The 15,396-nt window shown below is 39.4% G+C and overlaps 2 protein-coding genes across 5 annotated transcripts; one reads left to right on the forward strand and one right to left on the reverse strand.

Moving 5' to 3' along the window:
* Window positions 1–651: 651 nt before the first annotated feature.
* Window positions 652–8,520, reverse strand: RB195_011482 (uncharacterized protein; the record flags this gene model as incomplete). 3 transcript variants are annotated; one of them, XM_064192910.1, is made up of 12 exons in its annotated part: window positions 652–848; window positions 1,361–1,586; window positions 1,661–1,736; window positions 1,804–1,910; window positions 2,197–2,332; window positions 2,398–2,624; window positions 3,053–3,130; window positions 3,186–3,341; window positions 3,498–3,657; window positions 5,524–5,620; window positions 6,940–7,072; window positions 7,415–7,456. In XM_064192910.1, the coding sequence occupies 12 exons, from the start codon at window positions 7,454–7,456 to the stop codon at window positions 652–654; spliced, it is 1,635 nt and encodes a 544-aa protein (XP_064050494.1). The 3 variants fall into 3 exon arrangements, with proteins under 3 accessions (XP_064050494.1, XP_064050493.1, XP_013301868.2); XM_064192911.1 differs by lacking the exons at window positions 5,524–5,620; window positions 6,940–7,072; window positions 7,415–7,456 and adding exons at window positions 8,064–8,076; window positions 8,487–8,520; XM_013446414.2 differs by lacking the exons at window positions 5,524–5,620; window positions 6,940–7,072; window positions 7,415–7,456 and adding an exon at window positions 4,819–4,841.
* Window positions 8,304–15,147, forward strand: RB195_011483 (uncharacterized protein; the record flags this gene model as incomplete). Of its 2 annotated transcripts, XM_064192912.1 has the most annotated exons (20): window positions 8,304–8,339; window positions 8,981–9,053; window positions 9,337–9,445; window positions 9,587–10,027; window positions 10,535–10,646; window positions 10,710–10,877; window positions 10,961–11,117; window positions 11,188–11,340; window positions 11,429–11,580; window positions 11,660–11,932; window positions 12,450–12,622; window positions 13,070–13,145; window positions 13,221–13,338; window positions 13,440–13,574; window positions 13,920–14,143; window positions 14,235–14,331; window positions 14,390–14,471; window positions 14,574–14,663; window positions 14,863–14,982; window positions 15,069–15,147. In XM_064192912.1, 20 exons carry the CDS (start codon window positions 8,304–8,306, stop codon window positions 15,145–15,147), a joined length of 2,868 nt encoding a protein of 955 aa, XP_064050495.1. The 2 variants fall into 2 exon arrangements, with proteins under 2 accessions (XP_064050495.1, XP_064050496.1); XM_064192913.1 differs by lacking the exon at window positions 8,304–8,339 and having other exon boundaries at window positions 8,999–9,053.
* Window positions 15,148–15,396: the final 249 nt, after the last annotated feature.

The raw sequence follows: 15,396 nt of genomic DNA on the forward strand, positions 1-15,396 counted from the left end.
TTTTCACTGCTAATTCTTACTCCGTTAAGAGAATTTCTGGAGTGCTCTTTGATGACCTTCCACGCTTGCATTTACACCAATTAATAGATGTAGAAAATAAGTTCATCTCTACATGATCCTTTTATCGTATTCCTTTATCCACAGCATACAAAATTATAGCAAGTAATAAATGGTCTTGTCTAGACACATATGATACATAGGTCATAGAGGCGATTAATGTTAGTGAATCAATATGGAGGAAAGTTTCAATATGATCGGATACATGCAATATTTTGGGCAATTTTCAAATCAAAACGCTAGGGTAACGTACACAGTTGGGACGCTTATGGATGTGATATTCAATACCCACGACAAAAAATAGAGTATCCCCTGCACTACACATCCAGAAAAGAGAAGAAAATATAGGTTAGTCTTTGTACATTTAAAAACAAAGCACGCGTTTATCTCCCACTTAAAAAAAGACTAAAAATAAGCGGGAGGGCATGGGTAGATCGTTTAAAATACCGCGTACTTTATCTGAAAGTATTTCGATTAAAATGAGATCTTAGTAGAAGATAGTAACATTATTGGGTAATGAACCTACGTGCATTGAAAGCAATCGCAATTCCTTAAAAATGATAAGAAAAACATGATCTAATGCTAAAGTTAACATCATAACGGAAGTTGGGCTGGTGGAGGGAGATCAGAGACACTGTCGAACTCAGGTGTGCTGTATCGCTGGGAAATTGAGCGGAACTTCGACGAGGGCGAAGATCGGAACATATTGTGGACATGACGCAGTAGTGTGGTGATGTTAGCAATGGAAATTCCTGACCAACGCTCCATCTCACTCGACCAAGGAGTGGGCCCTGAAATGACAACAGTTGACTGACAAGTAAGATGTTCAGAGAAGATGTGGGGAAAAACTAATACTGACACTAGGAAAAGAATTAACAAGAAACTAATTTCGTGAAGAAATATTAAAAAGGGGAATAAGTAACGGGAGTGCTTTAGCAGAAATCGTAAAGAGCAATTCTCTACTGCTTAATTCAGAAAGGGAAGGAAAACGGTTTAATTTCCTCGAGAAGTCAGCAGGCATTACTCCAACAGAGTGGGAAAAATACAGGACACCCTGCTCAATTTCCCATACGCGAAAAGGGTGGCTTTACACTACATAGAAAACAATGTACCAGCAAATCTCAAGTTCTATTTCTCAGGAATGAAGAATCAAAAAAAAATCTACCTATTGCTTATTGCCCTACCAAAGCATACTTATCATTGAGGGAACTATTCGCTCAATCATCTGCTCATTTATTCTTATTGCTATTAATTATCTCTTATTTGTATTCATGAACTATAACAAAGAGAACAGACGGCGAACCTGTGAGAACATTCGCATAGCAAAGACATGCAGCAGCGATATATGACGGCCTATACGCAATATATTCTACGTCGAGAAGAACGAGATCGAGTAGCATGTTCATTGCGTTGGTAGTTTTACGCGAAGCACGTTGATGTCGAGCAAATCTGCCGCCGAACCATTGAGATGTCGGAGTTCCGACGTCGAAATGCAGCTCATTCAAAATGACGCGCTCCATTTGAAGGATCTAGAATCGCATTTCATTTCAAAATCTCTTCCTATCTCTAAACTAGAAAGCCACGGAATGTTTCGAATGACTACCTGTTCAGCTGTGTATGTGTCATCAGTAATGTAAATGAACTCCTTCAATTCCGGAGGGTAAATTTCTTCATATTTCCTTAAAAAAGAAGTTTTGCTGTGCTTTTATAAAAAGTACAACAAAAAAATTAGTAAAGAGAACTCACGATGCTATCATCATAGCAGTTGTACCAATGAGTTGAAGGCGATCACGATTCGTGCGGAACCTCGACAGAGTCCTATCTACCAAGGAAACAGCAAGGTGGAGTGTTTCCTGCAAAAAAAAAAAAAAGCATAAATAGACCCTTGTAAGAATCTGTGAGGCCTCTTACATTCTGAAGAAATGAGTAGCAAGTAGGTAGAAAAATGGTGCCAAACATTGTAAGAAAAGGATACGAATAATCAGAGTGAGACCCAATATTACAACAACCAGGAGAGATATCTTAAGGATTGCTAAGAACAGAGGAACACTTTCCTTCAAAAATTTATGAAATACTTTCCGGACAATAGATTAGCATACACGTTACCAAAGTTATTTTTTGAAAAGGGAATCAACTCACCTGATGCATTTTATATTCTTGGACCACGTCGGACAACCAATCCACAAGAATAGCCCTCATTTCAGAATTAATATCATCTTGTCTGGACATATATGTGGCTTTGGGGCGAACTTTTACTTCCCGATGTCGCATATACCTTAATCGCGAAGAATAAAAATAGTCTTTCAAAATGTGCCTAGAAACGCTGACAACTACACGCACCTATAGATGTCATCCGAAAACTCAGGATTAGCAGAGATGATATCTTCACGAATCTCTTTCTCAGATTTAGCTGTCATATACTCATCACGACTGTCAACTTCGAAGTCGAGTGCGCTACCGTACTGAGATGATTTAGCGTCGTCGTCGTCATTTACACCGAAGTTCGAAAAATCGGAACGTATAGTGGGTGGGCCAGAAGGGAGCTGAGAGACTGCCGAGAAGACCTCCTGGAAAAAAGAGAATAAGTAGGAGATAGCCACTAAAACGAAAAGTAGTCGAAGATAGAAAGTAACCCAGAACCACGAGACACCGGTTGAAAGAAGGAAAAGTATATCACATGAATTCCTCATATACAAATAATAATAATACATAATACATGAATAATACATAAAATAATAATGAATAATACATGAATACAAGAATGAGTTCTTCAGACACACATTTATTATATTCTCTCCTTTTTCCATCCTTTTTGCTTTAGATGAACTGCTCGAGATGAATGAAGTAAATAAATGACACCAAATTAATTTTAAGTCATTTTACAACGATATTTTATTGTGAGGCATTAACAGAGTATTTATTGCTCTTGAAATTACACCTTTATAACCGCACGAAATCCAACAGATAACTTCTCATTAATTAAAATGTGACTTACATCCTCATCGGAGTTAAAGTCCAGCGCAGGTATTGGAAGATTGCCTAAAGGTTTCCGAGCCGGAACATTTACGGTTGCCTGGAAATAGGAAAGCTTGAGAAGGGACAACCACGCAAAATCGAAAGTCGAAGACCTTAGAAGCCTTTTTGGCGATTTTCTCCTCACGACACTGCTTTTCGAGCTGATGAATGATGTTGTTCTCATCATCATTATCACAGTAAACTTCAAAGCTAGGATTCACAACAGGAATAATGGATCGAGAACGATGGAAAGGTGCGGCCGCTGGTGGCTAAAAAAAATGTAATTAAAGGATGGGAAACCTGTTTTGGTTCACAATTCAAGCAAGTTCAAACGACAAGATCGTATTCTGAATCATTGTCAAGAAAAAAAAACTGAAAACTCAGAACGAGAGAAAACCGGCGACGATGGCGACCGGTACGCTCACCTGTACATTTTTAACATCTTTGAGACCGCGCTTAGTATCTTTCAGTAAATTGCTGCTGCCATGTTGACGAGTGAGTTTTCCAGCAGCTTGGCCGACAAAGTTGTGAGGTTGATTTCTTGGCACTACAGACAATCCAGCGCGTGCAGGAGGTGCCATCGAACTGAAATTACACTTCAGCTGAACAATTAGAAAGAGCGAATGAGTATACTGAATTCTTCAAACTGGAACGATCCATAAATCAACGACTAAAGTCCATGGAAACTAATTAATAGGCACCTCCAATATTCAACACGGATTCGTTCAACTACGTTGTATTTTAGCTGGAGGAAGAGTGATTATTTTTCGTTTAACCTAGACGGCCCGCTCTCGTTTTTGTTTCCAAGGTCACCCAATATCTTCGAATCTAAGGAGAGGTCGCGGGAGAAGTATGGAGAACTTCCAGATAGTGTGATCGTTAAGTTTATCATCAGTCAGAAATTATATTGGGACAGAACAATAGACTGCAAATGGTTACATGCCAGGAGTCATCAAAACGAAAAAAAAAGCTTGCACGAGGAAAGCCCAATTTTTGCTTCCTTTGACCCTATATCTGCAGTTTTATACTACATGTCAGCAACCAAGAAATATAGAAGTCCTTTCGTTCTTAAACTTCTAAGAAAAAACTTCACCCAGATAATTCAAAACAATGTGATCCAAGAAATCTACTAAAGTGGAAATAAAGTAACAGCACTGAGTGGAGTGAACATCAAATAATTTTAAGGGAAGAAACGTAATTACAAGATGAAACCAGTAGCGACTATTGAAGTAGGCGTTTTTAAAGTCATACCAATTTGAGCTAATTTATATCTCAAAATTAAGGTGCACTCCAAAAATCCATTAGTTAAAGAAGTAACCATATGTGAATTTTCAGAATTCAAGTTGCCGCACACAAGAAAATTCAAAAGATTTATGGTAAAGAATGTTTTAGAACTAGAAATACAGAATCAGATAGCCAAATTACTAGGTTCCCGAATATTCAATTAATGATTATGATATTTTATAAGGTGATCGCTTATTATAACTGCAACGAGGGCCAAAGATCCAAATACATATATCTGATCATTCGAGTCTTGTTCAGCAGGATATTCACGCAGTATCGGTTATTTTACCTAATTTGAAGTCGCGTGGAACTATGGGCTTAGATCTTAACTTGGGAATGACTGTATTTTCTTTAAAGAGAAAGCGAAACTATCACTGATTCCCGTGAAAAGCCTTGGATAGTGCGGATTGCATGTAAGGCATCGAATCAATGTCAATTAGGGTAGCAAAAAGCGAAACTGACCTTGAGTTCAATGCATCGCCCATCTAGTAGCCTATGTTTTCCACACTGGCCAGCGGGGGTGGAGAGTTGAAGGGAGCGAAGATGCTAATCTACGCCGTCGCAGAGAGCAAATGGCCCTGGTCGAGGCGGCACAAAATGTTATGGCGCGTGGTGGTCAGCGGTGGTGGTTGCGCGTTGGATGAGGAGGACGCGATTGAGTCGATCGATACCGTAACCTCAGCTTCGTTACTGCGGTTAACATACACTGCCTTGCGTCACTTGCACACCTGTTCCGGCTCGGGTCAGCGCGTCAAAGCTGGTTATTTTTAAGGACTCGGTGACAAACTGTGAGAATTCCTTTTCGCGTCAAGGTTACGAAAATATGTAGAAAATCATTAAATGAGGAACATTGTTTACTACCACAGCAGTTTGTCTTTGTAGGAGATGAGAAATAAAAGAGTTATAGCTGAAGGCCCAGCCAACGAAAAGATCAAGTAACTTTAGCGTGTAAGAAAAAAAAACGTTGTTTTAACGCTTCAACCATGTATCTATTGCAACTGTGACGCTGTCATTCTAACTGACACATTCTAGATATTCAATTATTGAGGGACATAAATAAAAAAATAAAAGTGGATAAAATGTACAACGTTGATCACTCCCTTTCTAGATGCGTTTGCCATGACAAATTAGGGTTTTGTACTCCAGACAAGTCTGGGACCGACTTACCAATCCAGAAGGAGGAAAAGCTTGGTTGGCACTAGTGCGAACCACTGATCGATCGTGTACTCACAGCCAAACCTCTTACCGACTGCGCTACACTCACCTGAGTAACATAATAAATCAAATAATTCGACTAAGGAGTAATAAGACGGCTGAGGGAAATTGCGTAATATGAGATGTTTCCAGGTCATACTTATAATATAGGACCAGCCGACTTTGCATACTGTATATACTGTGTGTCCTTTTATACCGTACAGCCTTTCAATACTTTATGTCAACTTAGATCTGCCACTTCTTTTTTCTTACTATCCCGCGTGAGAAATGAGTGTTCATCCGCGAAAATACAGCTAAAAAAGTCAGAGCGAATGCCGCGATCTCTTAAAAGTTCTCGTCAAGCAAGAAGTATGAAAAAAACTGTCTGCCAAGCTGCTTTTTTCATACCCTAATTTATCTCAGCACATCCGGCATCAATCAATGAACGAATGTTCAGCTGCAAGGGTGTTGCTAATTTGACATGGTTGAATTCCCTTTATCTGTACGTAAATTTATTCAAAGATACTGAAAGGCAATCCAGTTGATGAAGCTTATCTGAGCATTTTTCATCTATTACTCGTTAAATCCACAAGGTAACGCATTTGCGATAGTTCGTCCTCTCGAAAAAACGTTCCTTCTCTCATCGGAAAGAATTTTTTGACAACCATAATCGCTCTGACTGACGTAGTCAATTCATTGTCCAAAAAGAACAAGTTATCTCCTACGGTATTATATGATCAAGCTAATGTATTCCGAAGAAAACAAACAAATAATGGGAAACAAGTCAATATATCAACCGAAGAACGTCAGAGAGCAAGACTCAACACGTTGTTATCAACGTGGTTCCCCCAAACCAAATTAATGTTTACCTTCACCACAGTGACCTGCACCACGCATGAAGTGCTTTAGTAAGGTCACTCCTAATGAGAGAAGAATTAGGATCTCTTACTAAATGTGGAAGAGTTACAACAGCATGGGAATGACAGTCTCTAGACACTTGTAAATGCACTCATGTTTTACAATAATTTAAAAAGAGAATATTTCAATAACAAGAGAAGTTGAAAGTTAGTATTTGACTAGAAAAGCGTTCGCTACCGTGAAAACATCTCGGCTGTCTCGAAATGCACTGATAAGGAGACCATGAATAGATAGTGGAAATTGTCATGTGTTCAGGCTATACAATAGATTTCGGGTATTAAAAACGAGGATATTGAGACAGTAGTATTTCGTGCTCTAATTAAGGTTTATTGGAATGGATGACTTCGACGTAGTATTACACATATACGTGTAACTATTCGCGATCTTTGGATACTTCTTCTCAACACACACTCCCTTCTTCCACCTTCATCCAATCGCATCGCATCCAGAAATAAAAGCGGGAGCTCATACATGTTTGCGTGCTTTCATTCAAAGCAAGTAATTCAAAAAGCAGCATACATGCGATAGTCGGAGCTGGTGCTCCAACCTTGTTCACTTTTGGGCGGTTGGCGAGACGACCTCCTTCACTTTTGGTAACATATACCTTTAGAAGGGAAGTTGTCGAAGGGATCCTCATCACTTGAGCTGCACCCCATGAGCTAGACCCATCACCCGAGGAGGGTGTCGGACTCTTCCCTATCGCACCTATGATCAGCAATGTCTCGAAAGCAAAGCAATATCACCTACCTCAACATTCAGGTAAAATAGACCATCCAAACAATGCTAAAATGCTAGCGATAAAACTACAGATTTGATTGCAGAAGTGTCACGGAGGAAATTCTCTTTCATAGAGTCTACTCCGTGGTTTTTTTTTTTATCCCTAAGATATCAAATTCATTATTCAAATACTCGTGGAAACCTCAACCCAATCGCCACAATGACTTACTTGGGCTGCTAACGTCGTTTTCGGCTTGACATCTTTACCCATCAGTGTTAGTTCTAGTAAACTTATCTGCTACTTATAATCTAGTAATTTCAAGTAATCTACCTCATTCATTGCTCCCACTTTTCATAGGGTTCATGGGAGCTGAAATCAAAAGATAAATGTATTTCTCCTATATGCTATAATCAAAGATTTGAGATCTCCAAGCTGAGTTCCATGCTCGACGTAAGGTGCATCTTAATTCATTGGATACAACGAAAACCAATGATAAAAACTTCCTCAAATTTGTGCATTTGTGGTAAAATCATGTCTAGTCACGAAAAAAACACGCACAAAAACCGTGCAGCTTTGTACGTAACCGCTTACGCCCTGTCGTACTGTATCGTAAATTAAACCCTTTGACTAAGTTGTATCGCCAGTTTGCACTCCTCCAGAAATTACACTTTTTAGACTTAAAAACGAAACTTGAACTTTTTCTTTTTGTAGTGAATTCTGTAACCATTTGCTTCACATAAGTGTAGAAATAAGTATATTACAAGCATTGTGTATAACGGGCCGCAATCAGATCATGTATTTGAAGAAAAAATAGAGGCTATCAAATGCGAACTCAGTGATTGGAGTGAATCTTTAAATATGTAAAAATAGAACTCACATTTTATTACCTTCTTTTCAATGAAGGTTTAGGCTTGAGTGAAGATGGCGATAGAGATGGCGGCTAAAATGATTTGCTTTAGAATGACACTAAAAGGTTCAAGAAAGGACGGTTGTTCCATGCGTGAAAGCGAAGTATTGACGTGACCTCAACATGACCTCAGTACGCTGAACACAATTGCTTCGTGGGAAACTTTTTTATTTCCTTGCGAAAATTTTGCAGGGAAATCAAAGGAGCGAGATGCGATCCAGAGTAGCTGCTGTTCGCAGCAAAACAGTGAGTGGTTTTAACTCGATAGAAGAAATCCCCGAAATTTCCCTACCAAATTGTTTAGCACGAACAAATCTGCAGCCTCGACCAGTCCCAGGAAATATTCTCACGCTCCAAATAAGAACGCCCCGGGGATCATCAGGTACAACTGACCAATTCTAGCAGGGAAAATTGGAAATGTAAACATTGTAGTGACACTTTTCAATCACGGGAAAGCGATTTATGGAATAGCAGGTATAAGAATGTCCAGAAGAATCAAAGAATCTAACTGCGAGAAGCACCAGATACCAAACTAAACCCATCTATTTACACCGTCATCAAAACAAAGCCAGCCGACAGATCCGAGCTGACGGTTATCCGCGCGACCAACAAAATCTTCGAATTCGCGGTCGAACGGTCGCGCTTGGAGCCCAACACGAACGGGATTACTGTGTCTCTCTCGTTTCTTTTCCGTCTCTCTGTCGTTTTCCTTCCGGCAGCTTCTGGTTCTGGCGGTTTTTGTTTCCTTTTTTTTTTGCTGTTTTTGTCTGCACGTTAGTACGCTAAAGAATTGCTCTGGTGCAACCGCACCTCTATGTTGAACTCAATGTTGGACCTTTGATTAGGTCAGAATCAGTTCTTTTTCCAGAAATTCATGATCATTTCAGGTGATTCCTGTTCCTATTATGCTTGGAAGTGTGAGTCAACGGCTCACCACAAAGACACCATCCATCCAAGCATGTAGGTTTTTTTTGTCCCTTTTTATGTTTACTGATGGGGATTTTCTAAGTGATTTAATTTTTTGCCCTTTCAAGTTTTGGCGTTCTTTCTCAGCGGTTTTCTAAATCTTTCCTCTTCTGTAAGAGACAGGCGAATCAGTTCCAAACGCTAATTTTCGTTATTCTTTACGACCTATTCAACTACTCCGTTTTCAAATTTTTATTTGCTATTGTAAGAGTTATAGGCTATGTACGTATACTGTCTTTATGCCCTGGGTTTAAATATTTAGATTTGTGTTTTCCAGGTAGGTTCCTACGAGCACGATGGGAGCGTGGCTACTACAAAGACTTGTACCACCGTAGGCTGCTTCTTGGCGCTGACCCTCTTATTCACCGGTCTTCTTACCCTAACTGGTAGTTGTTTTTTTTCCTTCTTCAGTTAACCTGTCTTTCACGGTTGTGCCCTCTATCCGTTTCTCTACTTACGCTACATATTCTTTTCGCCGCTTTTATTGTATTGTTTGTGCTAATGCCCTACACAGTGGGCAGTTTTAGTGTGCGTTCTCACCATTGTTTTGGAGGAGTTGCTCAGCAGTGGAGTCCTATTGAAACATCGGTCGACTCCAGCTCACAAGAATACCAACAAAACTACTCTCAAATGCAAGATGTTGTGAATGATTTACGTGAGAAGGTGGCGAAAATCACTGAAGGAGGCGGGAAGAAAGCTCGAGATCTTCACAAAAGTCGAGGGAAGATGCTGGCTCGGGAGAGGATCAATGCCCTGATAGATCCAGGAACTTCATTCTTGGAACTCAGTCAGTTGGCCGGCTATCAGTCTTACGGAAATGAAGAGGTTCCTGCGGGAGGAATAATCACCGGAATTGGGACAGTAGCTGGGCGTCTCTGTATCATTGTGGCTAACGATGCAACCGTGAAAGGAGGCACCTACTATCCTATAACTGTGAAGAAACACTTGCGAGCACAGGAGATTGCTAGGTGATTTTAAATTGTTTTATTTAGATTTGCGCTTTACCCTTACATTTTGATATGTGAAAAGCGACAAAACTTTTACTGTCTCAAACTTTTCGGTTTAGTTCATGTGGATCGAGCTTAGAAGGATTTCTACCTAGACTACTGAAAATTGATTGACTTTCCAAACAAAGGAAAATTGATCAAATTTGATTTTGATTTTTGTTTCCTATACAGGTTAATCTTTTTTTTTTTGTTCGCTCCTGTTTAGAAACTGATGTTAGCCTGTGTTTAACAAGAATATTGAACAGTTCTCTTCATCTTAAACTTCAGTATTCTATTATCTTGTAACAACTATTTTGAACTTTTGGAACTCTCTTGCTAAATAATAAACAAACAGCAATACCAATTCTTCATCAAAAAAATCTCATTATTCTCCAAATTATGAAAGCGCAGATTGTATATTATTGCTGGGAAGATTGAGCTTAGTTATTAATCGACTGGTTTTTTTTTTAAATCAAACTTTTCTTCTAGAGAAAACAGGTTACCATGTATCTATCTTGTCGATTCTGGTGGTGCAAATTTACCTCGTCAAGCGGATATATTTGCAGACCGAGAACACTTCGGACGGATTTTCTACAACCAGGTGTGTTCTATACAAAACATGTGCACATCATCCCTTAGTTTTGCTATTTTGATTATGTTTCAGGCTACTCTTAGTGCACAAGGTATTCCTCAACTGGCTGTTGTCATGGGAAGTTGTACAGCAGGAGGAGCATACGTTCCTGCAATGTCAGATCAAGCAATTATTGTTAAAGGGAATGGTACTGTTTTTCTTGGTGGTCCTCCTCTTGTAAAGGCTGCTACTGGAGAGGAGGTAAGCTGCTCTTGTTGCGCTGTTCTGCTTAGCTTTTAGATGTTGACGTCCATGAATTTTGATATGGTGTGGATATATTGTAGATCTCAGCTGAGGAACTCGGCGGTGCTGATCTGCACTGTTCTGAATCAGGTGTGACTGATTATTACGCCCATAGCGATGCGCATGCACTACATTTGGCCAGAAATGCTGTCGCCGGCATGGGGCATCCAGAGGGAGCCGTAAAATTTCCTGAACATTGTATGTGGACTTTCTGTGACCGTCTCAGTTTCAGCAGCATTTTTATCTTCGTTCATGGCTTGTATTTTAGTCGAAGAACCTTTGTACCCAGCGGAAGAATTGTTTGGTATTGTTGGAGCGAATCTAAAGAAAACTTTTGAAATCCGAGAAGTAATTGCTCGAATAGTTGATGGGTCACGTTTCGACGAATTCAAGGAACGATATGGTGAAACACTAGTCACCGGTTGGTTCTGTAGTGTTGTATTTTTTCTTTTGAGGGTAGTGCCATTGTCGTTCTATCCGATTGCTTGATGGTACTTCCTATTTCCTAGGATTTGCAAATATCTACGGTCAGCCAGTTGGAATTCTAGCCAACAATGGAGTATTGTTCTCTGAATCCGCTATGAAAGGTGCTCATTTCATTGAGTTGTGCTGTCAACGAAAAATCCCGCTGTTGTTCCTTCAAAATATCACAGGTTTCATGGTGAGGCTGTCTAAATTGAATTATCTTATTTTGTCATCTTTCGAACAGAACCAGTTATCTATTCTATTTCATTGTTCAGGTCGGTCGCGATGCTGAAGCCGGCGGAATTGCTAAACATGGCGCAAAGTTAGTAACTGCTGTTGCGTGCGCTGCAGTACCGAAAATAACTGTTCTTATTGGTGGATCATACGGGGCCGGGAACTATGGCATGTGCGGAAGAGGATATGGTCCACGTTTCCTTTTTATGTGGCCTAACGCTCGTATTTCTGTTATGGGAGGGGAACAGGCGGCGAATGTATTGTGCACAGTTCAACAGGACAAACGGAAGAGGGAGGGTTTAGAATGGACCAAGGTGAGTAAACTGTCTTGAGTTGATTTCTTCTCCAAAATATCTTTTTTTCTGGCATTCATCCCATTTTTGCGTATCTCAAAATTAGGTGTAAGTATTAAATTAGGTGATACTTAGGTTTTTTCTTTACGCAGCAGGATTTTGATTTCTAACATGCAGCTTTCGGTGTTAATTCCTTGTATTCTATTCATATTTTATTCTTTTTCTTGCTCAATAACTTTACTTAGATTCATGCCATGCTCCACTTGCCCTCAATCCTTTTGCGATTCTGGAATTTGGAAAGACTTTTCTCTTGTGAAATGCACAGTTTTCACCTGTGGTTATATTTTATGGTCATAAATTCAAGAACCTCAGTAGTTATATTAGTCACATTTTTTTTTCATTCAACTTTTCTATAGCAAGTTACGTTCCAGTTTTTCATTGGATGTTTCTCGGGTGGGCTTGCATCAAATTGGATCAACATTTATGCCTTTATGTGATACAATCAGCAGTTTTCGGTTTCCCATGCACTTTTTTCCAGGAAGAAGACGAAGCCCTGCGAAGGCCAGTAGAAGAAAAATTTGAGAAAGAAGGCCATCCATACTTTGCTTCCGCTCGCCTTTGGGATGATGGTGTCATTGATCCTCGTGACACACGAAAAGTACTTGGACTTGCTTTTCAGGCAACGCTCCAACGACCTATTCCTGAGACGAAGTTTGGCGTATTTAGGATGTAGTTTATTGTACTTGATAGCTTCTTTTTTTTAGTATAGTTGCTAATAGCCTTTAGCTCCTTTTGTTTTTGTTTTGTGTTTTTTTCTAACTTTTGATTTTGGTTTCATTAACATTGAAATCTGATTGCTCACTAATTTATATCAACCTCTTACATATGTGCTAAATCAGGAATCTGTGCTAACCGGTGCGTTACCTCTTTTTTTTACCTCTAGTTTGACCAGAAATTTCAAGTTGTCTTTTGTGTAGTTTGTAGAAGTTGCTTCTTATTTTTCTGTTTTACTAGATAAATCTTGTTTTTTACCACCGTTATCCGTTCGTCTTTATGTCTTTATCGACATTCTTAAACTTGAGGGCAAAACCGTAGAAGGGGGAACTGACTGATAAGTAGAAGCACACTGAAAAAGACAAAAAATAACGTTTATTTCAGGAACTATGCATCAGAGGTGTATGCCTTTGGACATCGTATCGGCGCTCCGGAAGTACAACCAGAAGTACTTGTTCAGGTGCTTACCTAGTAGATTCCCGGATTTCTAGGCTAGTAGATTTTAAAATTTAAAAGACGAACGAGAACTCTACAGGCTCTTACCACGGAATCGTTCTGCACACGTGCCGATGTTGAAGAGGGTGCTAGTGGCTCTGCGCCTAGTCAGTCATCAGTGGTCGGCACTGAAAACAATCTCGAATTAGTTGAAAAAGGTGAAACGATGGAATTTCTCTCCTTTTCTCTCCGTTGTTAATTCCTTTCTTTTTAAATGTGCTAGTATTTTATCCTCACATCTCAAAGAAAATCTTATTAGGTCGGAAAGTTCTGTCCGGAATGCTGCTGTCATATCTTCGTTCCCATCTTCCATTGGCTCCAGAGGAGTTTGTACAAGCCGTTGCTGACCAGTTGATGTCGGATGAGCAGCTGTCCAACATTGCTAAACACCTGGGTTGGTTTCGCATAATATTCGGACAACTTTTTCTCCGGTTATTTCATTTTCCCATCAGCATTTGCACTTTTTAGAAAATCACCACAATACAATATGAATACTTTACCATCAGGAATTTTTTTAAACACTACCTACTCTAAGAAGTCATCTGTGATTCAAAAGAGGGATTGACTTATTATCAATGATAAGTATGGTCAAAATTTGCTGGACAGTTGCATAAACCGTATCATATTATCTTTTGATATGTTAATGGATCGTTCATGTTTACGCTATTCACATAACAGTCATGCAAATACTAGGAATTTCGTAGTTTTTTTCTAAACTCATTGTTCCTAGCCTTTTTAGGAGTTGAGGTTCTGATTCGCACTGCCGAACATCCTCCATCAGTAGCCTCAGTCGCCAATGCGTTTCGAGCACTGCTAGCCGTGATCGGAAAACAACGAGCGAAAGTTCTTGTTATCGACGTCATTGTACCTCAACTTATTGATGTCGACTTCGCTGACGTTTTTCCTCTTCGTCAACCTCTAGCAGTTCTAACTGATTTGTTAATGAGGGAGGGTGCTAAAGAGGTACTTTGTTTATTAATTTTCTTCAACTATAAATTCATTGTGTTATTTCCACCAAAAATTGACATTTATAATATGATATCTGCGCTTCTAGGTAGAACCAAGAATTCTCCGCTCAGCTGGCACGGTAAGCGCTACACCAGTTTATGTTGTGGGTATCTACAAAGATAAATCAGAACTTGTTGGACAAAGTACGTTACAGTAATTTTCTATACAAACGAGCAACCAAATGACAACGTACGGTTTTAGGCGCTGGTGAAACACTGGAAATCGCTGTTGATATGGCTGCTCGTGAAGGATTACTCCGTTTGTGGGGAATTACAGCTGATCGGTCAGCATTCCAATTTTTCGACGTCACCTTTTTTTTCGTTAACTCTTCTTTTGGTATTGCATTTCGCATCTCACCGGGATAGATGTTACGACTCATTTATAGGGTCTTTTTCTTTGGTGGGAGAGCTGCTGAAACCGCTTTTGATAAATTTTCCGAAGAAAACTACTCTTTGAAGGACAGGTGTAAGCCGAGGTAATCTAGGATTTCCCTTTACAGTATATTATATTCGATTTGTGAATTGAGCACCAACTGATCAAAGGGTTTTCTTTGGCTTTGTTTCGGTGAAGAAAAATCGTTTCCTTTTAATACAATCTTTTTTTTTTTGACTCAATCATTGGATTTTCACTGTTACTTTCCTCCGAATATGAGTTGAATGGTATGCCAGTTTCAGCACCGACTTATCTTTGGAACCTGTCGTCGAAACTGAACCTCTCAATATTGTTGAAACTGCAATGCGTTATCGTGATAAAGTAGAGGCCGTCGTCGGGAAAAGTTACACTAAGAGATTACGGTAAGTTTCCCGTCCCGAAATTTTGCCTTTTGGAAAGTTAGATAGTAAAAAGAAAATCGTTCATTGAAACATTTCTCATTTTCTAGACATAAGTTCTCCCGAGGATCACTTGCCAAGCGCTCGTTCAGATATCTTGTGAAACCGAAGGTGTACACAATCGCATAAACGTAATTTAGTGTAGCTGTCGTATTTGTAGGAGATTGAATTGTTAATGATGTTAGTTCCATATCTGTTGAGTTGTTATGAAGATGTATTTATAGAATAGCTTTTTGTTCATTTTCGTTCTTACTAGATCTATTAAACTGCTCATCTTGATATCCAACCGGCTCAATAAAGTGTACTTATGTGTCAAGACTAACTCTAAGTTCTTGTATCGTCTCGTTCCTGTGAGGTACCTGATTCTTCAATGAGGAT

The sequence above is a fragment of the Necator americanus genome, chromosome III, assembly GCF_031761385.1.
Source record: "Necator americanus strain Aroian chromosome III, whole genome shotgun sequence".
Taxonomy (NCBI): Eukaryota; Metazoa; Nematoda; class Chromadorea; order Rhabditida; family Ancylostomatidae; genus Necator; species Necator americanus.